This window comes from Zeugodacus cucurbitae, chromosome 3, assembly GCF_028554725.1.
Source record: "Zeugodacus cucurbitae isolate PBARC_wt_2022May chromosome 3, idZeuCucr1.2, whole genome shotgun sequence".
NCBI lineage: Eukaryota > Metazoa > Arthropoda > Insecta > Diptera > Tephritidae > Zeugodacus > Zeugodacus cucurbitae.
The window spans coordinates 42,978,597-43,006,358 of NC_071668.1; the positions used below are offsets into that span (position 1 = coordinate 42,978,597).

The 27,762-nt window shown below is 33.7% G+C and overlaps 2 protein-coding genes and 2 long non-coding RNA genes across 16 annotated transcripts; 2 read left to right on the forward strand and 2 right to left on the reverse strand.

Annotated features, from left to right (window-relative positions):
* Positions 1-2,322: 2,322 nt before the first annotated feature.
* Positions 2,323-7,670, reverse strand: LOC105218866 (profilin). Of its 12 annotated transcripts, none has more exons than XM_029044620.2 (5): positions 7,552-7,664; positions 6,584-6,627; positions 6,323-6,468; positions 3,216-3,387; positions 2,323-2,552 (listed from the first exon to the last, which is right to left on the reverse strand). In XM_029044620.2, the coding sequence occupies exons 3-5, from the start codon at positions 6,431-6,433 to the stop codon at positions 2,455-2,457; spliced, it is 381 nt and encodes a 126-aa protein (XP_028900453.1). In that variant the 5' UTR covers positions 6,434-6,468; positions 6,584-6,627; positions 7,552-7,664; the 3' UTR covers positions 2,323-2,454. The 12 variants fall into 12 exon arrangements, with proteins under 12 accessions (XP_028900453.1, XP_011193017.1, XP_011193020.1 ...); XM_011194715.3 differs by having other exon boundaries at positions 6,323-6,507; positions 7,552-7,651; XM_011194718.3 differs by having other exon boundaries at positions 6,323-6,465; positions 7,552-7,650.
* Positions 7,671-17,943: 10,273 nt separating this feature from the next.
* On the forward strand, positions 17,944-18,816 carry LOC128920397 (uncharacterized). The gene is made up of 3 exons (XR_008470445.1): positions 17,944-18,032; positions 18,094-18,289; positions 18,350-18,816. It is a non-coding gene; the product is annotated as an uncharacterized LOC128920397 (long non-coding RNA).
* Positions 18,817-19,024: 208 nt separating this feature from the next.
* Positions 19,025-22,865, forward strand: LOC105218869 (eukaryotic initiation factor 4A). Of its 2 annotated transcripts, none has more exons than XM_011194721.3 (5): positions 19,025-19,184; positions 20,155-20,381; positions 21,612-22,225; positions 22,288-22,511; positions 22,577-22,865. In XM_011194721.3, coding segments are annotated over exons 1-5 (1,212 nt in total). In that variant the 5' UTR covers positions 19,025-19,182; the 3' UTR covers positions 22,722-22,865. The 2 variants fall into 2 exon arrangements, with proteins under 2 accessions (XP_011193023.1, XP_011193024.1); XM_011194722.3 differs by lacking the exon at positions 19,025-19,184 and adding an exon at positions 20,065-20,083.
* Positions 22,622-24,787, reverse strand: LOC128920200 (uncharacterized). Its single transcript, XR_008470318.1, has 2 exons — positions 23,587-24,787; positions 22,622-23,527 (listed from the first exon to the last, which is right to left on the reverse strand). It is a non-coding gene; the product is annotated as an uncharacterized LOC128920200 (long non-coding RNA).
* Positions 24,788-27,762: the final 2,975 nt, after the last annotated feature.

Genomic DNA, 27,762 nt, shown 5'->3' on the forward strand with positions numbered 1-27,762 from the left:
CGTTAAAAAATCGGTACGCTACATATATCCAGAACTATACACGCACTTAATTCCGCAAAGATTTATGCCCGGTTTCACAGTCAGTGCTTAGGTTGTGCTTAAGATAAAACAGAAATATTGCGTTTTACAGTTCATACTTCAGTTCTGCTTAAGTACTGAAAATGGGAGACTTAAGCAGTGCTTAAGTAACAGCTGATTTTTGTTTTGAATATTGACTTATTTGTCAAAAAAATTAAAATAAAAGTCATTTGCTGAAAAAATTTTTGGAATTTCTTGCATTCAATGACGGTTATATGCTTTCCTGCGAGTTGCAATAGGTGCCCCCACTCGCTTGCGGTGAAATTCGGTGTCCTTTTATTGTTTCCATCCATTTCCCAGATTCTAAATTTATTCGTGGCAAAGATATTTTTCATTAACAATAATTTCAATTTGTCAGATGGTATTTGTAAACAAATGTTTTTCATTGTGCTGCCATATATCATAATAGAATTTTATAGAAAATAAGCATCGACTGTGAAACGCAAATGACTACTCAGTCAACAACAATGCTTAGCTAAGATTTTATTTGGGCACAACTTAAGTACGAACTGTGAAACCGGGCAATAGTATCTCACATATTAACCAATACATATATGTAGATTAAAGCCCACCGTATTTTTGAAAAACCTATAGTTAGGTACATGGGAGCTAGGAGATGTTATTATCTCCGATTTTAATAATTTTTGGAACAGAGACACACTATTAGAAGAAAACAATTTCCTCTGAATTACATTAAATTATCTAAGAGATTTACCAACATTTTCGGTTAAAATTTACCCTAAGGCGCTGAGTTCAACATATCCGATATCTAGGGTCTTGAAAAGTTATAGTCCGTTTTCGACAATTTTTTATCAAGTGAAGCCAGAGATGATATGTACTATTTGTGTAAAGTTTTATTCCGCTATCTTCATTGGTTCCTTATGTATACGTTATAAAGTGAAGGAATCAGATGGAATTCAAAATTGAGTTATATGGGAAGTTGTCGTGATTATGAACCGATTTCATCCATTTTTCACATGTGTCATCAGTGCGTCAAGACGCTCAATGGTCCGATCTTGCCCATTTTCGAAAGCAACCTCCTCAGGGTGCCAAGGAATACGTGTTCCAAGTTTCGTTAAGATATCTCAATTTTTACTCAAGTTATCCGTTGCACGGACAGACGGACGGACGGACAGACAGACATTCGGATTTTGACTCGTCTCGTCACCCTGATCATTTTGATATATATAACCCTATATCTAACTCGTTTAGTTTTATGACTTACAAACAACCGTTAGGTGAACAAAACTATAGTACTCTCTTTAGCAACTTTTGTTGCGAGAGTATAAAAATCCTTCGTTCATTAAATAATGTTGTTGTAAAGCCATATGCAACATTTTAACAAAACCGCTGCATAACTTTTAGAGATATCGTGTCCACCGACTTGAAACAGAGTTTTGAGATAAATGCGTTTAAAGTTTTACATTCGTACTGACGTGGCCTGATGGACGGAACTTCCAAAGGGACCTCTTAGAATATTACTCGGATTGGTTTGATATTTTTGGATATTTTAAACATATTGCACTATTTTATAAGATAATAAAATTGTTTTTCAAATTTTGAAACCTACCTAACCCCTTACTTAAAGCAATCATAATTATTATGATTATTTAATATTTTTCGTCTATAAAATTTTAAAATACTTCAGATTTATAATTTACGGTTACAAAAATATGATAGATACCGGGGCCTTTTACTAACCAATTATTTATGCAAATAAATACAATTTATGAATTTTTATTAAACTATTTTATCAATATTCTGAAGTCCAATATATTTTATATACAGTACATTAAATCGTAGATTAGCTTTTAAGATACAAAGATATACAAAAGTTGACAACCATATTTTAACGATATTTGAGGATTAGAAATACTGATATAATTTATTCATTTCATTATTTTTATATTTGTAAGTAATCGAATATCCCACATTCGGAGTATTGAATTTCTGATTGTTAAAACTTATTTTACAATAATTTTCAATAGCATTGTTGTTGCATATCCTCCACGGTTTTTGCATTTCTTTAAGCTTTTTATTTTTTCTTTCGGAAACTGAAGTTACCAAAAGCAGTGAAACTAAATGAATAAAAGCAAATTTTCACTTAACTTCAAATATATTAAAACATATGAATGATCCCTTTTAAATGTGCTTTATTCCTACATACTTTTGATGAAAATTACATATTATTCCATGCCTATCATATTATTCCATTCTAATTCATATTAAAAAAATATTTGAATATTTGTTTTATTTACTGTGACTTTATTTTTTCGTATGAAATTATTCCAAAATAGATTTTATAGAAGATATTTTACTGCTTTAATGATTTTATTATAATTATTATATTATTACTTTTATTATTATGGATTATTTCTAGTACCCGCAAGTAATCAGATAATCTCCAAGCTTCTCTACAACAGATGCGGCTTGTTGAGGCTGAACAGGATCCTCATAAATAGAAACGATCACGGCTGAAAATGGAAATTATAAATATAAGAACAAGCAGGATATAACATAATTTCAAGCAATAAGTGTATAACTTAAATTAAAGTTTATTCCTTAAATAAAATGTTTTATAAATACGTAATGTTCACTCATATACTACATATATTAGATGTGTAGTATATACGGATTGGGAACTGAACTGATTTTAATTAGGAAGTATTTTAATCCATTAGGCTTGAGACTTTTTTGAAAAGAGTTTACAACGTAAACATATTTAAAAAAATATTCTAGAATTGTTGATTTAATTCTTATCTTAAATTTATTATTCATAATACATGTTTCGATGTATGTATTTGCAGTTAAAATTTAAGTATAGCTTTTGCTATGAAATTAATGTTCAATATAATCAAGGTGTGGACACGACAAAAAAGGATATGTACTCGTAAACTTAGATGGACATATATAATAATAGAGAGTATATTAAAAACTTTAGAAGCATTAAGTATTTTATGCTTATACATATATATCACACAAATTTCAACTCAAAAAAACATATTTTTATAACGTGAGCATCTAAGAGGTGTGGTGGCTCAATTATATATTTTTTCATGAATGACGATTTTTTTACATTCAAACGTTTGGAAATATTTATATACTTTTTATAAGGCAAATTATTCCAATTTTATTACCTTGTGTAGTTTTCATGCAATGCACTCCGCTGCGGCCCAACTTAGCGCGGACTACACGATCTGTACCTGAAAGGTATATGTACCTTTGACCGGCTAATGTGACACCATTGCTTGTGAGCAGGTCTTGCTGATCAAATCCAGCGATTAATTTCGCCAATTCTTCTTTTGTTACCTAAAAATAAAAATGAAATTAAGATGCATATTATTAACAAAAAAATACAAATCACAAATTTCTTTGTAAACTATTTAAATAGCTACAGCATTTTAAAAATATATACATTCATCACCGTGATTGTTATATAATAGTTTGGACAATTATCAGAGTTGAATATACCAGATTGATTAGAATCGCAAAACTAATTGATTTTGGGACGATTTGGATCTGTTTGTGTAATTTCTTCTTAAGGGTATTACGCCCATTAAGTTAAATGTAGAAATCTCAAAAAATATTAAAATTACCCCGACAAGCTTAAGATAAAACACATAATAAAGCGCGGATAATAAAAGCACAAACTCAAGATTACAAAAATTGTAGCCAATGTCTTAAACACTAACTTAAACATTAATGAGTTGAATGAGTTTAAGGGACACACCTATTGTTTCATATTTAGTGTTTTGTTTTGTTTCATATTTCGGTAGATTACACCTTTAAAAATAACTTATTAAAATTTCAAATCGATATCTCAAATAGTTTTTAGGTTATAGCAATTTAAAGAGCAGCCGCTCGGTAACATTGAAAACGATCATTTTATCTTTAAACGCGTTTTTCTCGAAACAGCATTTTCCGAATTTGCTGCAGTGATTACTCAAAGACAAATGATCCGATCACTATTATTTTTATTACATTTTATTATTTTTTATTATTTTTAGATGTTCTATATGTAGTTCTCCTTACAATGACCTATCGATTTTTGATCTGATCAAAAAATCGAAATTTGGCAGGCCAAAAACAATTAGAAATGTTTCTAATTTTGCCGAAGACAATAGCTGCTGTAGAGCTGCCACTAATATGTGAAATGTAAAATTATTCAAAGTTCTTACAAGTGTGACTTTATTTTGGCAGCAGAAGCGTAAAATAGCTTTAACATATCATTTATAATAACAATCGATTATTTAAAACAAATAAATCGACCAATTTATACAATTTTTGCATTTTTTTTAACAAAATATGTAAACTTTATTGAAGTGCAAGGTTTCAGTACGGCAACAATGAAATTGCTTTTTGATATGTCGCTGCCGTCTTCAAAATGTTCCAGACGCCAAAGCGACATTTGTAATCAGCCGTCGCTACGTCGTGTCGTCGCTTTCAGCACTGTCTTTGTATTCAGCACTTAATGTCAAAAATTGTTTACACCTTTTAATTCGTTTTCCTTGTTCTAATAATATATCAATTGTAAACAATTCCGTCCTATTGGTTGACTTTTTACCGCATATATCGATTTGAGCGTATTTCAATTAAATTTTGTCAGAAATAATATGATGTATGTATATCGAGTTTTCGGAGTTAATAATTATTTCTTAATAATGTTAAAATTCAAGTTGTTACCAGCCGAATATTGAAATAACATACAGACATTGTTTTATTTAATTCATTATTATTTGACAACACTGTGTTTGTTGTTTGTTTAACATGATTCACGGTGGAGTACCGAGCATAATGTTAACAATTATATGCTTTGCTTAGTATGATAGTACGTGATATACATACATAATATACAACATATGGATAAGGAAAAAAATTTCGTAAAATACGAAGCGTGTAAATGTGCGCGATGTATACAAAAGCGAAAGGAATAGGGAGTGTCACCACATGATTAAATGCCGGTCGCAAAATTCACTAGCAAGAACCGGATAACAAAAGAACAAAGAACAAAAGTAAATAAGAAAGAGAGAACTGAGAAATGTATGTGCATACGTCTGTCACAAAATGCACGGAAAGAACCTATGACGAATATAAAGAGCCACTCGTAAAATACCATAAATATGCATTCATATGTACGATTGTATTTATGAATGACTTGAATTCTGATTACTCGTGTCGATACCCAACAATATAAAAATAAACTGTTAGGACTGGAAATCAATTTTCAATTAATTCACAATTTACGACTTTCCTTCCTGCTTATATCCACTTTGAGGAATACAAATCAGCTTCCGTTAAGTATTTTGCATAAACGCTTGTGTTTAAAATATTTTTCTCTTTGATATTAACTCATGTTTAACACTATTATCAGTTATACCAATGTTAGTTATTACATTCTTAATGTTAAATATACATACTTATGTGTTTTATTCACTTGTAGCAACGTCCGACACAAAGACATTTACACTCTTTATCTTAGAGATGGCAATATACATATTGAAAATATATACAATTAACAACTATGATATGAAATACTCCAGTTATCAATAGCTCGATTGTGCATACGTAAAAACCAATTAAAGAAAACTTACATATAAGCTTTTTGATTATCTGCATACATACACAATTAAAGCCGGCAAAATTGCGATAACAAAAAAACTCAAATATCTTACGAATGAACTTAAAAAAGGAAATCCGAAATAGCATACGAATAACAACTGACCATATACAGAACAAAAGAGCGAAATAACGAATATTGGTCATTGGCATTCGCGAAATTTATATTATTGCTACATATGCACTTTAAAATCATTCATAACCTAAAATTTAAACGGTTTTAAAACAAATCCATATACATTTGTATATATGTATCTGTTGTGTCGAAAAATTGTCAAGTACATGTAAATGCGCCAGGAGACGGTACATTTATGGATAAGAATAAATACATATACATACATTTACTCACATACGGAGAAAAAATATGTATAAGGAGTAAAAATAAACCGAACAAGGGTGTTTAAGCGACTAACTATTACTCAGATACGTTTAAATGTTTCTGTATGTATCTCGGTAAATTGATTTTCGTATCTACATTTTAACACCCTGTTTCTACAACAGACGTTATATTTTATCTTGGGTCACACCCTTCATGTTGCTGCCTAGCGTAATCATTTTTTCAAATTTTTCAAAATATATGAATTTTTTGTATAAAGAAATGAGATGATGCAATTTACACTCAACTCACCTCGAATCCCTTAGATTGGGCCCAAACATTGCCATCATGTCCAGCGATGCAAGCCTTTGTTACACAGTGCGAGGCCAAAAGTTGGTTATCCACATAATCTTGCCAGCTCATTTTAGTTTATTTGTTGTTGACTGTAGTGGTTTCTGCTGATATTGAAAGGTAGTTTGACAAATTATGCGTTAGCTCTACAAAGCGTGGCCGGTTACAATTTATAAGATTTGCAATTTAACGAATATCACTACGTTACCAATTTCTCCTTACCTGTAGCAGCGATAAGTGTTGATAGTTTCAAGTTTTTTCTTAGTCTGAAAAAAAAAAAGAAATTTTGGATCATTTTTTATGTCACAATAATGCCCCCACAGAGAGTACATATATACTCATATCCATAAATGGATAAAATATTTCATATAGATGTGATGCTAATAATGGTGCGCTACGTATGAATCACATACATCAAAGCACTATTTTTAAATTCTGAATAATTAGCACAAATTTAATCGAGAATCTCATATTACTGTCGACTAAATATTAGAAATATCCTAAAATAACAAACGACCCCGAAATACACAGTTTAGGAATAATAGATTTTAAAACTCTTAACCTGCCGTTTAAAACTCGTCTATTTTCCTGAATTCCAGCCTTCTTAGGCTCTTAACCAAATGCAACCTTCCGACGCGTTAACACTAACAAAAGACAATGAAACTTTTAGAGATTTTTGCTGCCGCCATCGTTGTGGACAGCCGACAACTAACGACCGAAGTGTCGTCGTCATCGTTTCACTCCACTCAATTCATTCCACGAATGGAAATGAGTGATCGGAAATCAACTCATCTGGTGAGTCAGCATAGCATTTCTTTTCAACTCCGCGACCCTTTGCAAAATTGGTGTATTATTCGACGAGTATTTTTAGTTTAAAAATTTGAATTTCTCCAAGCTCTTAACGAAAAAAATGTCAATAGTACATTTATTGTTAAATATTATTAGGCAGCTTTATTACCAATTTCAGTATAAACTTTGTTATAAAAATTTGCTTCCCAATAAATAATATGTTAGTTATATACCTACATATAAGCTAATCGATCGTATTTAAACTTGAGAGCCTTCACGCAAATTTCTTTCAGACTTTTATTCAAAATTATGTTTTTTTTTATAAAAAAAGCAAACTACAACCGTATATTTTACCAAAGAAGCGGCACACAAAATACAAGCGTAACAAATAGCAAACTCACTTAAATTTACTCCGACCAGCTCGAATGCAAATGATTTCTACTATGCGGCAAATCTTCGTTTTTATTTTGACGTCGGCATTATCGCCTCGGCAAACAGTGTTGCAATGCAAATAATACGCTGACTGCACGACATCTTTTAAATAACTCTCTCATCTATCGAAATAAGGTATCTCCCTATTGCCAACTACTATTTTTAGAAATAACATATCTATTGTGAATGAAAAAAGCGATGACAAGCTAATATAATTATATTGGCTGAGTCTTTCATTGACATTTTGACAGATAAAAATGTAAACAAACCAAAATTTTAAATCCTATTCTATGTGCAAAATGGCAAATGAAAACTTTATCCATATTTATTTTGACCATCCCGGATCTAATAATGATTGTAGATCCCTTAAAATGTCAGAATAGTATAGAAATTTATAAATTCAACCGTTTTTTTTTTAATAAATCACATATCAGCTGAGAGTTCTGGCCCGCATTGGTAACACAATTCAAGCGTTTCAAAAGCGTTTTATTTGTCCATGATTTAGCTATTAGCTTGTGGTGGTCAAATAAAACACCCCTTATATTATATAGAATAAAAAGCTATAATAACGGTATTCGATCTGCTCGCTATCTTTGGGCTCTGCTAGCTTGTCAAATTTTTTACATGTGAAAGCAACAACAAAGAGTTCAGTGCGACCAAGTATAGACAATTCCATTACAGTGCTGGCAGTTCGTATGAAAATTTGGAAAGTTTGTTCGATTGGCTTGTCTATAGCAGTTAGCCAATCGATGACAACTAATGTTATTTTTTTAACTTTGATGAAAACTTTGCTCAAGGCGGCTACTACAGTTGCTTGGCCTTGCAGAGTTCGCGGTCGAAGGTGTTGTCCATTGTAAATACTAACTAACTAAATGCGGTCGACTTAACCTATTCAATTGTAAACTGTGGTATTAATAAATCCAGTAAATCTACAATCTACATCCGTGAAAATTGTCTTAATTTATCCACTAAATTAATTCTTATACTAAATTGTAAAGAGCTATAACTAAGCTATAAAAGTAATACCAGAGACAGACGTGCAAAATTTATTGGCATTAAGAAATGCTAATACGCATAGAAATTTTATGGCAACAGACGACAGACTTGTACATTTATTCAGCTGATTAAGAAATCTGCCTATTCATTACAAAAGTTAACATACCTATCAGCCCATTTTCGTCGCTAGTTATCGTTGATGTTGTTGAAAATGTTCTCTGTTTGCTTTCTACTATCTAAAAACATTAAAATTTGTTATTGTTAATATATTTGCACATAATTTAATTTGCAAAATAGAAACCCAAATAATTTATTTACGTTCTTTTTTGTATCAATCAGCATTCACAATAGCAAAAATCGGCAAATTTTTGGGCAGCATTACCAGCTCAAATTTGGTAAATTCAACTAAAAGCACGAAATTGGTCTGCATTAAAATGGCTCAAATGCGCAAGTTAAAGCAAAGTAAACCCGCTAATGTAGATTATCGCTACCGTCTGTTGAGGCTATAAGATTTGGGATAGAGGAACATATTAAAGATGAGCATATTTGGATGAAAATAGGTTTCTGTAAACCTTTACTTTACTTCATTTTGCAGCATGAAAATGCATGAAATCTTATTATAACCAGGCGTACATCTCACAGAAAGGTTAAATTGAAATCTACTAAGAGTGCTTGAATTCAGAGAAAAAACAACAGGAACCCTAAATTGTATGGTAGAATCAAAGTAGACGTTTTCCTTACAATATTGTGTCTCTGTGGCCAAAATCGAGTCAATACCTCTTCCAGACCTCATATACCTGATATGGGGCTTTTCAGACTTCCGGTGGGCATTATACAGTATAAGTATATGGATTATTATGTGAGATATCATGGTGAATTTAAAATTAAGAGATCGTATAATCTTGGATATGATGTAGCCTAGTGTTGAAAATGGCTGAAAACGGTCCAAGAACGGTCCATATACTTTATCTAATGATTTTCGCTATTTTAGTGAGCTTTACGCCGAATATGTGTGTTATCTTAATACATTAAATAATAAGAATATAGAATGCTGGGTTACACCCGAACTTAACCCTTTCTTACTCGTTTTATATGTACATACAGCTCTGTATCGTAATATTTTCATCTACGCTTTTTCCAAGGCTAAAGAGATGAACCATAACATATCTGAGTTTTCGTTAATCATTCGTACATTAAAAGTTTAAAAATAAGAAGACGTAAACAAGTGGTTTCGCAATCTGATGATGACAAGCTATATACATCTTCACTAATTCCCTCCAAGTGAATGGCGTTTTATGGTCAATAGACTGACTGTCCCGCAACTTCGTTGTGAATTTATAGCATGACAAATATATATAGCCAAACAGGACCCAACTTAAATAGAGAATACTAGCTTTCTACTAAAAACTTAGCCTATATATTAGTGGACATCTGACAAAACAACTTCTCTCGAAATAAGACAATTTTCCCAGATTTTTATCATAAACGAAAAATTTAAATGCTCATCTTTCTGTCTAATCCGCTCATTTTTACGATTTGTAGTTTATAAGTTACAGCATCCGTCAAATCAACTTCTTTCGCTATTTTTGAATTTTGCGTTTGGCAAAAGAACATATACATATATAATAGGCAGAAATCAATTTAGTGAGAACACAATTTTTCGGAATTGCGCTTGACAAAACAGCTTTTTTCGGCTGAACTGCCCAAACATACTTTCTCATCTGATATAGGTTGATTTATCATTTTTTCAAATGTGAAAAGTCAATTTGGCAAAACATCTTGTATTTAGAGAAGTTTATTTGTGAAAATGTAAAGTGTAAAATGTGAAATCTTATGTTGCTGGAAGTTCTTTTATCAAGTGTAAGAAGATAAAAGTGAATAAAAAGAAGTTGTTTATTGGATTATAGTTTAGGTTAGGCTAGTCTACGGATGTCGAAAGTACAAAAAAGTATAGATATATATCATATCGCATTTTTTGGAAAATATCAATATCGACATTAATATTTTTATAAAAAAATATCGATATATCGATGTATCGATATTTTTCCAACAAGCCTAAGGCAGGATGAAAATGTATTTCTTTTTTGGATTTTTTCCCTAAAATTTATACAAAAATATCGTTTTTTATACCTTTTTGATACTTTAAATGTTGTATCGATACATCGATATATCAAAATTTTAAATATCGCTATTATATATCGTTGCATAGAAAAAATAATATCGATATATCGATGTATCGATATTTTTTCAACAAGCCTAGGCTAGTCTGGTAGGCCAGAAAGCAACACATAGACCATTTTTGGTCCTTTGCGATACCAGATATATGAAGTCTTTACAAAAATTAAAATTAAAATAAAGTGCTTGATGAAACCATCACATCTCTTGATATATTGAAATTACGATATGATTTCCCTTCTGCGCCAGGTCGTTAGCGTGTTATGAGTGGCTCTGAAAAATGCAGCCTTAAGATGATGCTTTTTATGAAATGGATTTTAACGATTCGTAAAATACATAAAAATAAAATTCGTAAAATACAATGAAGTGATTGATCATATAAATAATATGGCTAAATACCAAAGCCATCCAGTCGTTGCCATACAAATCAGTTGTGTTTTCAGCGCGGCATTAAACTTTTGCTGCGTTATATCTATTACAATATATGTAACGAAAATGGCACCAGAACAAACTAGAATTGACAATCGAAATCGATAACTTGCCAGATCTATCTAGACATCGATATTCGTAGTTGCCAGAATGTTCGAGTGACGATAACATGCTAGCAATCGACTATATAAGGGCTGCCGGGCTGGCAGCAAGACACAGTTCTGATAAGAGAGTTGTCGAGTGAGGACAATTCTAAGGAGAGAGTTGTCGAGCAAAGTTAAACAATATCAGAGCTGTCAACACAAATGTCAGCACAACTGAAAGGACAGGATGCACGTATATCACAGGAGACCTCATATTTAGCAGATGTGTCAACACAGTCCGAAGCGAATGAGGCGCGTATGTCAAGTCCTTTGGAAGCGCATGGACAGGTTTTGTCAACACAGTTGAAGTGGGGGGGTGAAAGAGGAGGAGTCAATAGATGTGGCCTCAAATAGACCAGAGGTGTCAACACAACTGGAAGTGCATAGAGAGAATATGTCCACACAGTTGGAAGCGAATCAGACATATATGTTAACACCTTTAGAAGCGCATGGAGAGATTTTGTTAACACAATTGGAAGTGAATGGGGTGTCCTCACAGTTGAAAGAGAAGGAGTCGATGGAGGTGACCTTAAAAAGTGAAGAGGTGTCAACACAACTGGAAGTGTATGGAGAGTGTGTACCATCGCAGGTTTCAGCACAGGTGTCTACACAATTGAAGGAATAGGAGGCACATATATTGACGCAGGTGACCCCAGAGAAGACAGACGTGTCATCGACAAAAGATTGTGATATGAAGGAACGAGAATCTCAAGATGAAGCTCCAGTCGTGAAACGTCCAAAGAAAGATTAAATGTCTGCAGAACCTCTAGTCACAAAGGCACAGTGGAACAGTTTTAAGTTGGTGGCTGGTTGCTTATATCGAGTGTGGAAAGGCAAAGGAGGATACTGCTCTCGATCTCTCGTGGTTGTTCGAAACGAAAGATCACCTAAAGTTTGCTACGAGATGCACAAAGGACCAAGTGAAGGGCACATAAGAATAACGGAAACCTTGGGAAGGTTGAGGAATCAGTTTTGTTGGGTTGGTTGTCGTCAATCAATGAGAGATTGCATTGCAAATGAAGTGTCGAGTTCCAAGAAACATGGTCAGATGAAGCAGTACAGTTCGGGAATGCCATTTGAGCAATTTGCCATGGTTGTAGCTGGTCCATTACCTACCAGCAGATCGGGAAACAGGAGTGGTTTAATGGCTAGGACGGATAAATACCCAATTCTAAGCCAAGAGACTGACGAGATGGTGGACATAGACATCAAAAGTTGGGAGATGTGCCAGAAGCAATGTGTCCGGGAAATACTTGAAGCAGCATCACATTCACGATCCGATATCATGGTGGAAAGATTCAGCCGAAACTTGGAAGAGCATTTTAGAAAGCTGGTGGACAGGTATCACCACAGGTACAGAGAATGTCCATATATCCATATTCCTGGCTTATCGGCCTGCTGTCCAGGAATCATCGGCGTAGACGACTGCGAGTATAATTTTTGGTTACGGAATGATTTAAAGTTTAGGATTAATGCCAATGGATAAAGAAATGTTAAGGAGGACGGCAGTGTCCTAGAAGACGAGATTAGGGGAAGAAATGCTAAGCGTTTGGTTCTGGAAGTATGTCTATTCGGGACGATCAGACTTAAGTGGAGGGCAGTGTAACGAAAATGGCACCAGAACAAACTAGAATAGACAATCGAAATCGATAACTTGCCAGATGTATCTAGACATCGATATTCGTAGTTGCCAGAATGTTCGAGTGCTGATGTATCGTTTATAATCGACTATATAAGGGCTGCCGGACTGGCAGAAAGACACAGTTCTAATAAGAGAGTTGTCGAGTGAGGACAATTCTAAGGAGAGAGTTGTCGAGTTAAGTGTAAACAAGCTATAAGTTACAGTTGTTAAGTAGAGTATTGAGTAATAAAGTTATAAGGAATTATAAATAAAGATTAGTGTGTAGCCATTTAAGTGTGACTTTTATTTGACAATCCAGTGATCGAACTCGGGGTAGAGTTTTAGAGTAAACGACAGATTTTGGAAATCCGTTACAATATTAAATAAATGACCAAAGCCTTTCGACATTTTTCTGAAATTCGGTTTTAACAAATTATCCTGTTTGGACATAAGTTACATAAAGTCAATTTAGTTTTAATAGAAACCAATTTGACAAAAAAACTTTTGTGACACAGGTTGATTTTTTTCGTCACAGTTCATTTGACAAAAGATCCTATTTCTTTATTTTCCATTTTTTTAATAAACTACAATATTTATAAGACTTTCAATTACTTAAAATTTATTGTCTAGTTACATTTAGGATTAATTAAACTACTATTTATTTGTATATTACTGTACTAATTTCAATTTTATACATTCCTTTTAAAACTATTATCATTTCCAACTACAACTACATAATAAAAATACAAATTATTATTGTTTTTATTACTGAAAATTTATTACTTTTTTAGTTTTTTTTTTGCCAAAATATGTTCAAAATATTAAATAAATTACCAATGTCTTTCGACATTTTTCTAAAATTCGGATTTGACAAATTATCCTGTTTGGACATAAGTTACAAAAAGTCAATTTTTTTTAATAGAAACCAATTTGACAGAACAACTTTTGTGACACAGATTGATTATTTTCGTCACAGTTCATTTGACAATATATCCTATTTCTTTATTTTCCATTTATTTAATAAACTACAATATTTATAAGACTTTCAATTACTTAAAATTTATTGTCTAGTTCCAAATAACGTTATCAAAACTAATTTTTACTTTCAATACAAATATTTCAAGTTTTGGAACACCTTTTATGTGTTTTTTTGCGCTCCTGAAAAATTGGCATTTTATAAAGAGGTGGTTTTGTCAAATGTCCACTGATATGCATTTTCCTGGAATTACTAAAAAATTATTGACTGGTGTCATCGACGGACGGCAATTGCGGGGCAACCCTGCTCTAACACATGCTTAATAGTGCTGCGTAATTTTCTTTAGTGGAAGTATACAAACCAATCCGCGCAACGAAAGTTTTGACTGCCATTCACTTGGGAGTGACCAGGAATGATTCTTTTGCATATGACTCAAGCAGCTCACGACTTCCGGTTTTAGACCAAGTAGCCTCTGGGTAGCCAATAGACATCCGTTTGAAGCCGTGCTAAAGTGAGAAGGCGACGCCCGCTTCTGCGGTTGTGCGTAGGGTTTGGGACCCACCTCATAAAAAAACCTCCCCAATGAAAGACCAAACAGAGACTCGGAAGAGCAACCCCACTTTTGATGGCGACCCCTGCAAACGTTTTAAGGATCACGATTTGAGGGCATGTACCTGGAATGTCCGGCCCCTTAATTTGGAAGGTGCCTCTGTACAGCTGGTTGATGTCCTCAAACGACTAAATGCTGACGTCACCTGATGTATATATAGACATATAAAGGAGCGCAAATTTGGTGTTGGATTTGTGGTGGGAGAGAGACTCCGTCGCCAAGTCCTGGCATTCACTTCGGTGGATGAACGTCTAGACACAATCCGCATCAAAGCGCAGTTCTTCAACATATCGCTGATTTGCGCACATGCCCCAACGGAAGAGAAGGACGATGTGATCAAAGATGTTTCTATGAGAAACGCCCCTATGAGCACTGCCCCCGCCACGATGTCCATATCGCCAAACTGCCTGAGGCAGATCGACTTTGCTGGGGATGGAAATATTGTTGTCTGTAGTAACAGATTTCAGCACAAGAAAATTCATCAAGCTATGTGGCTATCCCCCGATCGAAACGCGCGCAATCAAATCAATCACGTTGTGATAGACGGAAGACATGTCTTCTGTGTTTTAGACGTGCGTACGCTCCGAGGACCATATATTGACTCGGACCATAATCTGGAAACAGCGAAGATACGCACTCGCCTCTGTGCAGCAAAGAACGCCCACCAACAAACACAAGGAAGGTTCGACGTCGAAAAGCCGCAATCGCAACAAACAGTCAAGAAATTTTCTACTCGACTTTTCTACCTCGCAACGTTGCGATCGACTACAACACGTTCGAGGGTGGGATAGATATCGAGAGCTGAAGAGGGAAGCGAGACGCATTTGCAGATGTAAAAAGAAAGAGGCCGAAATGCGTGAGTATGAAAAGCTTGAAACACTGCTCGACATGGGTAATGCTCGAAAATATTATGAAAAGATGAGGCGATTTACAGAAGGTTTCAAGACCGGAGCATTATCATGTAGGTAATCTGGTAAAGAATGTCCAGAGCATACTGGGGTTATGGAGGGAACACTACTCCGACCTGCTGAATGGCAGTGAAAGTACAACACCAGGAGATGGCGAACCCGTTTCCCCAATCAATGACGATGGAATAGAAGAAATTCGGCCATAAAGAAATTCGAATAGCAATTACCCGCTTGAAGAACAACAAAGCGGCGGGAACCTATGGATTAGGTCCGAGGGAGAAGAATCGACACTCACCACCTTTTCATCGATTTTAAAGCTGCCTTCGATAGCACGAAAAGGAGCTCCTTCTAAACCGCGATGTCTGAATTTGGTATCTCTACGAAACTAATACGGCTATGTAAACTGACGTTGAGCAACAGCAAAAGCTCCGTCAGGATCGCGAAGGACCTCTTTGAGCCGTTCGATACCAAACGAGGCTTCAGACAGGGTGATTCACTATCGTGCGACTTCTTCAATCTACTGCTGGAAAAAGTAATACGAGCTGTAGAGCTAAATAGAGAAGGTACAATCTTCTATAAGAGTGTATAGATATGGGTTTGGTGGTGAATGAGGACAAGACGAAATATCTCCTGTTATCAAACAAACACTCAGCGCACTCGCGTCTAGACGATGACAATATCCGATGAGACGACTATTGGGGTTTTCGAGAGAAAGGTTCTGCGCAAAATTTATGGCCTCTTAACATTTGCAACGGCGAATACCGCAGACGATGGAAGGATGAGCTGTACGGTTTATACGACGACATTGACATTGTTCAGCGAATAAAAAGACAGCGGCTACGCTGGCTAGGTCATGTTGTACGAATGGATGAAAACACTCCAGCTCTGAAAATGTTCGATGCATTACCCGCTGAAGGAAGCCGCGGAAAAGGACGACCTCCACTACGATGGAAAGACCAAGTGTATTGTGACCTAGCGTCACTTGGTGTTTCCAGTCGGCGCCAAAAACAAAAAGGAGGAATGAGTGGCGCGCTCTGGTGGATTCGGCTATAATCGCTTAAAACGGTTTCTACGCCAAATCATCGGCATACGCCAGGAGCTGGGGGGTGGGGTCATATGTAGAAGTTCACGCAAGTAAGGAAAGTGTCTGATTGCCATTCACTTGGGAGTGGCCAGGAACGATTCTTTTGCATATGACTCAAGCAGCTCACAACTTCCGGTTTTAGACCAAGTATCCCCTGGGTAGCTAACAGACATCCGTTTGGAGGCGAGCTAAAGTGAGAAGGCGAAGCCCGCTTCTGCGGTTGTGCGTAGGGCTTGGGACCCACCACATAAAAAAAAATCTCCCCAATGAAATATATATAATTAGCTAATTTTTATACTCTCGCAACAAATGTTGCTTAAGAGAGTATTATAGTTTTGTTCACATAACGGTTGTTTGTAACACCCAAAACTAAACGTCCGTCCGTCTGTGCAAGCTGTTACATGAGTAAAAATTAATTATCTTGATGAAACTTGGCACACTTATTTCTTGGCACCATAGGAAGGTTGCTTTCGAAAATGAGCAAAATCGGACCACTGCCACGCCCACAAAATGGCGAAAACCGAAAACACATAAAGTGACATAACTAAGCCATAAATAAAGCTATGGAAATAAAATTTGGTATGAAGGATCGCACAATGAAGAAGCATATTTGGATGTAATTTTTTTGGGGAAGTGGGTGTGGCCCCGCCCCCAAATAGGTTTTTTGTATATATTTCGCAAACCAATAGAGCTATATAAACCAAACTTTCTGCAGTCGTTTTTTTAGTCATTTCCTTATACAGTCCAAAAATGACAGAAATCGGATAATAACCACGCCCCCCTCCCATACAAAGGTTAGGTTGAAAATTACTAAAAGTGGGTTAGCTCACTAACGAAAAACGTCAGAAACACTAAATTTCACATAAGAAATGGCAGATATAAGCTACACTCAGATTTTTTTACAAAATGGAAAATGGGCGTGGCATCGCCCACTTATGGGTCAAAAACCATATCTCAGGAACTACCCGACCGATTTCAATGAAACTTGGTTTGAAAGAGTTTCCTTACGTCCCAATGATATGTTGTGAAAATAGTCGCTCCATAACCACGCCTACTTCCTATATACCAGAACTTTGAAGACGATCTGAATCGTTTACTTTACAATATATAAAGTAAGCACTAGTGAAGATATCGATGCAGAACTTTGCATAAATACTGCATTTATAGTGTGGCAGCCCCATTCTAAAAATAGCCGAAATCGGACAATAGGTTTTCAAGGCCCCATATATCGAACACGAGGACCTCGGTGCTTCTAACCTAATATTATGGTTTCCAACCTTCAATGGACTTTATACAATATATATGACGAATATGTGGGTCAAATTGTGTATTATATAATATAAATAAAGTTAAATAAATAAATTGCGAGAGTATAAAATGTTCGGTTACACCCGAACTTAGCCATTCCTTACTTGTTGTGTTTATTTTGCATTTTCTAAAATATTTCAATAGTAATTTGCATAATAATACAAAAAAATATATTTGAAATTATAATTTCCAATTATATTGTGAGTATTCATTGGAAAATAAGCGCAAATGCAACCATGTAAAGAATTTCAAAATTAAAAGGAATGCCGACAGACGCAGCGTACTGTTAAGAACAAGGACACAAAGGGTGTCGCCGAATGCCTACAAACCAGGAGTCGCGGAGACAATTATATTCGCGTCTGAACAATGAATAACATTTTTTACAAGAGAGTAACGCGCCAAGAAAGAGAGCGTTTAGTGAGGAATAACTACTGAATAATATATACCTTTATTTCAGGTAAACCAGATTGACTAAAATAAAAACATTCTAGCTGAAGTCTCTTTACCTTCCCTATAGAAAATTGTAAATTAAATTTTATGAAGCTAGTACCTGCAGAAAAAATTTAAATGGCTCGTTTTATTTAAACTCGTGCATTTGAAATATTTACCACTATACAAACATAATCCGAAACCTTAGAACAACAATGTACTCAGTTATAAATGAATATTATAGCATCGCAGCTCATGAACCCAATACTCTGAAGCCTCTTTACTTTCCCTATAGAAAATTGTAAATTAAATTTAAATAAACCTGGTACCTGCTGAAAAATCGTTTCTCGTTTATTTAAACTCGTGCATATAAAATATATACCACTATCCAAACATAATCCGAAACCTTAGAACAACAATGTACTCAGTTATAAATGAATATTATCGCATCGCAGCTCATGAACCTAACACTATGAAACATTTTAGAAATTCATCTACTCGAAACTACTATAGAAGCCGTTTAATAAAATGTCTTTAATAAAAATATGTATATAATAAGGAAAAATATACTTCATATTACCTATCATAATAATATATTATTTTATTATGATTATATGATTATTTTAGCGCCATTATTTGAGCAGACCTTAATATATTATATATATTTATATTATATTTTTAACTCTTTGAATGAATAATCAAATATCAGTTTCGTTTCATAATTGTTCAGAGTTTTAGTAGTAATAGAATAGTTATGCTTCGTTGAGTTGACTACACTGTTGCCAACATCATGAGATGTATAAACTAAACGAATTTTTCGATTGGCAAATGACTCAGAATTCGGCAAGATGGAGCCTTTCGCTTGGTTTTTACGAAGCACATTCAGCACGTGTGTAAAAAGTGCCAAACTAATTTCAAAAAATGTTAGTATAAAATTGAGAAATAATTATTGAAATATTGTGTTTTGTGTTGAGATAGTTTTTATCGTTATGAATAAGTAAAAATCGCTGGTTTTCAATTAGAAATAAACAAATAATATTTAAAAGTCGCATGTCGTGTTGGTGTTTTTGGTATTGATGGTGTTTGTAGGAAGACTACCATAAAGAAAATCGTAAAATTCAATGCAAGAAGAAGAAAACTTCCGAAGTGAATAATTGTAGATGTCGGCAAATTAAATGTCGACGCCTCACCGATCATAGCTTTTATATATAAAATTGGGTTGATCAGAGTGTATGCTTAAGGAATATTAGACATTGACATTGATTTACATATATATTCAATAGAATTATCGTGTCATGGTATGAATAATTGAGCATTATTTTTTTATGATATTCCTGTTAACGTCAAATATTAAAACTGCAAATTAAAAAAAAAATATATATTTTACATAAAGAAAAGTTATGAATATAAAAAATATGTTTCATCAGTTTTATCCATGCGATTTCAGCTTTACACATATAACCCCCGTTTTAATTCTAACCTTAGTATTTTCTCTCTTTGCAACCCTGTAGTTAACAACAGCGAATTATTCGCACACCCAGCAAGAACAATACGAATGTCTTTAATGACTTGTGTTTTAAGTATACAGAATGCAAAACAAAATGGCAGATAGTAACAATTGACGAATGAAGGTAGACAGAATTGATAAATAGACTACCTGAATTATAGTTCCTGCAGGGTTTCAAAATGAAAGTAGCTGGCATTTGGCATTAGTAACTAGGTGTGCGCGCTTGCTACATTGCAATTTCATTCTTAAAATTTTTTATAGTACCGTAAATACTGAAGTCTATATACTACGAAATTGCTAAAACTCAATTAAAATGTACTTATTAAAATATTTATTTATTTATTTTGTTGCATTTATTTATGTTATTTTATTTATATATTTAACAGGGATGATCGAAGTGATATAGCTCATGAAGGTCCTAGTGGTATGGATCCTGAGGGTGTCATTGAGTCAACTTGGCACGAAGTCTACGACAACTTCGATGACATGAATTTACGTGAGGAGCTATTACGAGGAATTTATGGCTATGGTTTTGAGAAACCTTCAGCTATTCAGCAGCGTGCCATCATTCCTTGTGTTAAAGGTCGCGACGTTATTGCTCAGGCCCAATCTGGTATGTATAATATTTACAGATACAAATTGTTGCATAAACTGTACAATTTATATCTTTCAAAATTGTATCGTAAGCAATTTAAAATCCATGATTCTTCTTTTTATCGTTGGTTGAGATTATTGAATGACATGAGCATATACTTATTTCAATTCATGTTTTTATATTGTTTCTTGTACGAAAGTAATTTAAATCGAGACATGCCAGTTGTATTTTTGCTTTGTGGAATAAGACATGCCGTGATAATAGATTTGTTTCGAAAATACCTGCTTATAGAATACTATGTAAATTATACTTTGCATTTTGGAGAAGTAACTACATTAAAATGTCACATTAACTTTGATACTGTCCCGATTTTAGAAAATACGTAGTTAATAATACTGATGTGCATAATTTATTTTTAAATAATAGATTTGCATGTTAAATTGTGTTTGCATATAAGCCCTTGTGTTAGCAGGATACCTAAGTTTAAGTATATAACAAATAAATTAGTAAACATTTATATAACTAAAGCTATTAGATTATTTACGTACGCCAACGCACCTACGTGTTTTATGGATACTAAATTAGTTGGTCCTACCAGGATTATTTCTAAGGCGCGCCAATACACAATATAATTCTAAGCGAAAAAATCGCAATTTGTAAATTAAAATTTTTGCTGCGTTGGCGTTACCTCAGAAAGATATATCCTCGGCCGCATATCATTAAAGTACAGCATATATAATTATATGTATTTCGTGGTTATTAGTTTTAACGTGTGAAACTATTTGATTGATATTACATACTTATTTATATTTTGTGACCTTTGCGATATATATATTTCTTCTGCACATCTATGGATAAGGAAGCTGATAAAAGTCTTAACCTATTTTTAAATTAAACTGATTTGCTCTTCTTTATTTTCATATTTGAAGCTGTTTATGTCTAGACTTTACACAAACTAATAATATTTTAAATTAATGTGCTCATTTCTATGCTTCTTCTAATTCAATTAATATGTCGTCAAATGTGGAGAAATTGAGATATTTAAGAAAATAGTAATATTTAAACACATAACTAGCGAAAATTTAACATACCATATATGTATATATAAAAACAGCAAAACCATTATTAAAACACCTCCAACGTTTAGGTCTCGCCGAATTGTTATCTGGCAGTGGATAAACTTAGATTATAACATATAATAGTTATTATTTATTAGTTCTTATATATAATTTGTCTTTATTTTTTAAGGTACGGGAAAAACTGCAACCTTCTCAATTGCTATCTTGCAACAAATCGATACGTCCATTCGTGACTGTCAAGCGTTGATTTTGGCTCCAACTCGTGAGTTGGCTACTCAAATCCAACGTGTAGTTATGGCACTTGGCGAATACATGAAAGTGCATTCACATGCTTGCATTGGTGGCACCAATGTGCGCGAGGATGCCAGAAATTTGGAATCTGGATGTCATGTTGTTGTTGGCACACCTGGTCGTGTGTATGATATGATTAACCGCAAAGTGCTTCGTACCCACAATATTAAATTGTTCGTTTTGGATGAAGCCGACGAGATGTTATCACGTGGTTTCAAAGATCAAATCCAAGATGTTTTTAAAATGCTTCCCCCGGACGTTCAGGTTATTTTACTATCTGCCACTATGCCGCCCGATGTTCTTGAAGTCAGCCGTTGCTTTATGCGAGATCCAGTAAGCATTTTAGTAAAGAAAGAAGAGCTTACATTAGAAGGTATCAAACAATTCTACGTTAATGTAAAGCAAGAAAACTGGAAACTTGGCACTCTTTGCGATTTGTATGATACACTTTCCATTACTCAATCTGTAATTTTCTGTAATACAAGGCGTAAGGTAATGACGGAATAAGTTTATAAAGTGGTTTTGTAGATGTAGTAATAATTTGTTTTTGGCAGGTGGATCAATTGACCCAAGAAATGACAAACCACAACTTCACCGTATCTGCCATGCATGGTGATATGGAGCAACGTGATCGTGAAGTGATTATGAAGCAATTCCGTTCAGGTTCTTCTCGTGTTCTTATTACAACTGATTTGCTTGCTCGTGGTATTGACGTCCAACAAGTTTCGCTAGTCATCAACTATGACTTGCCATCCAATAGAGAAAATTACATTCATAGGTAATATATATACATATACTTGAAAAAAGAAAAGTAATAATTATGTTTCTGAAAATTCGTTATAGAATCGGTCGTGGTGGACGTTTTGGTCGCAAAGGTGTTGCAATTAATTTTATTACGGACGAGGATAGAAGAATTCTTAAAGACATTGAACAATTCTATCACACTACTATTGAGGAAATGCCTGCTAATATTGCTGATCTAATTTAAATCTTCAAAGTGGGAAGCGTCAATAAAAGCAGTGTAAAAAACCAACAACAATTTCTATAAATCAGATTATAACATCTTACTGGTGATGCAGATGCATCTTATTCTGCAAAATAAAAAGTATATATATTATACAATGAACAACAATTGCAAGAACTATAACATTAAAAGAACGAAGATAATATTGTTTTAGGTTTTTTTCTAGAATATTGATATACATTTATTAAACAACAAAAAACAACAACTATAATAATTATACTATGATAATAAACTAACTGGGCCACAGCTCTAGCAAAGTCAGGGCAGGAAGTAATCGTGATTTTGTGTTTTCCTTAACAAGAAGAAGCTTTAAATTGTGTTAATTGCCACGTTTACTAAATTTTGATTTTAGTAAAATTACAGAATTTACTAGTAATACAAATATTAGAAATCATATTCACTGATTGAGCTGGGTCCCATAATAAGAGCTGAAGAAAAATGTATTGAGTTTCCACACGAAATGGTACACTTTTCTTCTGAGGGAAATATTTCCTCACTAGATTGAAATAAATCTTCGGGGAAGTCTTGGTGCCCCAGTAACTAAAATCGTGCCAAATCTTCAATATCTAGTTACGTATGAAATGGCTCAGAGAGATCCTCAATTCTACCAACTTCCTTTGTCGAATTATTTAATTCCAATTAAAATATGTACATACATACATGTTTAAGCGTTTAAATAACCTTGATAGAATTAACACAGTGATGTCCTTGGTTCATGCGAATAACTGTTGGAGTCCATACAAGAGTTTCAGGTAATTTTGCAAATCGGCCTAAAAATTTAAGTTTTAGTAGAAATCTCTGTTGTAAATAATCAATTCTGATAGCTAACTTGTAGGGATTAGTCTGGTGCAACTAAATGCTCATAGTCAAACCACCGAAAAATATCTGAAGCAGTTACAGTTTGGTAAACCAAAATTACATGATCAGTTCTGTTAGAGGCACTCCTAAAAAGGCACTTCTTTTGGGAAACGATAGGATTATAAAAGCTTAAAAAGTCCTCTAAGATATTGTAACGGATTTCCAAAATCTGTCGTTTACGCTGAAACTCTACCCTGAGTTCGATCACTGCTTTCTCAAATAAAAGTCCCACTTTAATGGCTGTACACTCATTTTTATTTCTAAATCCTTATAACTTAACACTTTATTATTCAATACTCAACTTTACAACTCTAACTTCTAACTTGTTTACACTTTACTCGACAACTCTTTCCTTAGAATTGTCCTCACTCGACAACTCTCTTATCAGAACTGCGTCTTGCTGCCAGTCCGGCAGCCCTTATATAGTCGATTGTAAGCGAAAAATCGGCACTCGAACATTCTGGCAACTACGAATATCGATGTCTAGATACATCTGGCAAGCTATCGATTTCGATTTCAATTTCAATTCTAGTTTGTTCTGGTGCCTTTTTCGTTACAATAGCTGCGATTGGTCACTTCTATGCTCGCCTGTCAAAAATTTTACATGTGAAAGCAACAACAAAGTTATCTAGTTGAATTCGAGCAGGAGAGTATGCGAACACCTCATTAGAAATTCTATCACCGCTTGCTGAGTGCTGCCAAATTTTGTTTTACACCTTTTAGAACCATTTTACTATTGTGAACGGCTCAAAGGACCAATTACTGTCAAAATAATAAAAATATTTATACACAAATTTGAAATTGAAAATGGCAGGCGATGTTTAATAAAAATTAAATTTGTTGCAGAAAGTAAAGTGCCTTGGAGACGATCAAATAATTGCGTCAAACACTTTAAGTGTGTTGGTGTCGTCGGCTCTCGTCGGCTACACGTACGCTACACCGACCTGTTGTCGGCTCTGTTTGATGAAAATCAAAAATTTTTGATATTTCTATTTGAAGTGCTGAACACAAAGACGACGACACGACACGACGTAGCGACGGCTGATCACAAATGTCGCTTTGAAGCCAGTGTCTTGAACATTTTGAATACGGCAGCGACATATCAAAAAGCAATTTCATTGTTGCCGTACTAACATCTATCACTTCAATAAAATTTACATATTTAGTTTAAAGTGAAATTATTTACGTAAAAAATGTAAAAAAGGTCGATTTATTTGTTTTAAATATCGATTGTTATTATAAATGATATAACAAAGCTATTTTACGTTTCTGCTGGCAAAATAACGTCATACTTGTGAGAACTTTGAATAATTTTACATTTCACATGTTAGTGGCAGCTCTACAGCGGCCATTGTCGTCGGCAAAATTAGAAACATTTCTAATTTGGCGACAGCGAAGACTTCAACCCTTTTGTGGTGAAGTCGTTCTGTTGCCAAAAAATCTGTGCCCATAAGAATGCGTGTATTTTAATATTTGACAGATGTGGCTCGTCGCTTGTCGCCTTCTATGTGTTCAGCACATGACGGACGATAATTTGATCGTCTCCACTCATGTTTGACAAGCATGAGCTCATTTGCAGGGAAGATTTCAAGCTGAGAGGACATAGAAAAGTGAAGTAAAGCGAAGAGGAAAAAATAAAATAAGTTAAAATAAAAAAAAAATAAAATAAATATAATAAAAAAAAAAATAAAATAAAATAATAAAATAAAATTAAAAAAAAATAAAATAAGTTAAAATAAAAAAAAATAAAATAAATAAAATAAAATTAAATTAAATTAAATGAATTAAAAAAAAATAAATTAAATTAAATTAAATTAAATAAAATAAAATTAAAAAAATAAAATAAATAAATAAAATAAAATAAAATGAAATTAAATTAAATTAAATTAAATTAAATAAAATAAATAAATAAAATAAATTAAAATAACAAAATAAAGTAAAGTAAAATCAAATATAATAAAATAAACTAAATAATATAAAATAATACAAAAATGGAGAAATTTTTTTTTCATAAGAATTGCAGCACATGCCATTAATAGATCATCATCATCCGACGATGACATGATGACCGTTCGTTACGAGCTCAAAACTAAACTGATGTTTGGCGTGTTAATTTGAACGTTTGCGGGCAACACACGATTGAACATCACTAACACATATGCACTGTTTGACGCAATTATTTGATCGTCTCCAGGGCACTTAAGACATGGACGGTGGTAGAAGAGACAATTCGATTTAAGTGCTGCCAGTTCGTATGAAAATTTGGAAAGTTTGTTCGATTGGCTTGTCTATAGCAGTTAGCCAATCGATGACAGCTAATATCCTCTTACTCATGCGCAATAGTGTTGCTCCACTTTCTTTAAATCTGTGCAATAATACCCTTTAGTTTCGAGAAACTTCATGTCTTATGGTTCCTTTAATCAATTTTAATTTATTTCAAGTTAAAAACATTAAAACACTATTTGTATTGTTCTTTGAGCTCTTTTTAGCATTGTGAATGTTCTAAAATGTGTAAAGCAAAGCTTGGTAGGACTGACTGGAGCGGCGATAGAAATGTAAGTATTAGCAGTATTCGATTAGTCACTTCTCTGCTCGCTTGTTAAGAGTTTTACTTATTGAAGCAACAACCAAATCCAGATAAATTCGTTCAAGAGGTTAGGCGGATACCTCATTAAAAATTTTGTCACCGTTTGCGTTAATGCTACCAAATTTTGTTTAACATATGTTTCCAAAGGACTCAAAATACAAATATTTATTTTTTTAATGTTTTTTAACTCGAAATAAATGATAGTTGCTTAAAGAAAAATAAGGTGTGGTGTGTAGACTGTGCTCGAAACTTAGGGATAAAAAGTGTTTTATTTCTTTTGATATAATTTTTAATATAAATAAATGTATATTTAGGGGGAGATTTTAGTTACTGGGGCGCCAAGATTTGATTTAATTTTTAGGCCTTCGGCCGCGTTTCAAAAACATAACCGCTAAAATCCGATATTCATGTGCGAATATCTCGTAAACGGTGCGAAATACCTTTTTTTTATTTTATAAATACAGAAAGAAATTCTACGCGAAAGAACTTGTCAATCAAACACATAAGTCAATCACATAACACATGCATCAATGCATAAGTGCGCGCATCGGCTGCTGTTAACACATAACTTCAACGCTCGATATCTCGTAAACGGAGCCAGATGTCAATTTTTTATTTAAAAAAGTGTTTATTTTGGGCTAATTAACTTGAAAATGAACTTAAATCTTGGCGCCCCACTGAATAAAATCGTGCCTTTACCAACAATTAATTTAATTAGTACACAACCTTCATAACTCAGGTTTTCTTAGAACTATCTGACGTATCCATCAACTTACATTGGAATTCACCTCAAAAATGCCAATATTTTAATATAAGTTGACAGAATTTTTAATATGCCGTCAATTGTGATTGTTTATCTAAGAAAATATAAAATGCGTGAAGGTGCTGTGTAAAACAATCAATGATTTCTACCATTGTATAGAGAAGTAGAGAAACTATCAGCTGATAAAACGTAAACAATCCACAGCTGAGAGACGTTCATGGAGAACTGTCAAGTAGTCCTCGGGGGTAGGTTTCTTTGGGCGTCCAAGATGGCCGACTTTTTACCGGAAAATGGTTGCATTGTAGAATTTTTGCGAAATTTAATGAAAAGTTGTAAAAAAAATACAGATTACATGAAAGCATTCAATATTTTATCGATATAAAAAGGGTTTCTCTTTACACTGAATATTACAGTAGTCGTTTTTACTTCCAAGTTTAAGAATAATGAAAGCATTTATTTGGGCTTCATTTTATCGAATGTGGTGGCATAATTATTCACCACAGAAATATGGTAGCAAGAATTGAGCAACCATGTAAGTTATTTGACAGTTTCTCTAGTTGTTGTTTTTGCTTTTCATAATTAAAGCTTTATTGGAAAAGGGTAGCAAAAGAATAAAACGAACAAGTTATAAAAAGGCAGTACATCCGTATTAATTATGGAAAAGGGCACAATGAACAGAATTTAATTTAATATAGGTAATATATAATGTATTGTACTCATTTGTAAATATAGTGTAAATTTTTTTGATTTATATGATTTAGCGTTAGCTGTTTAAAAATGAAAAATATTTACACAAT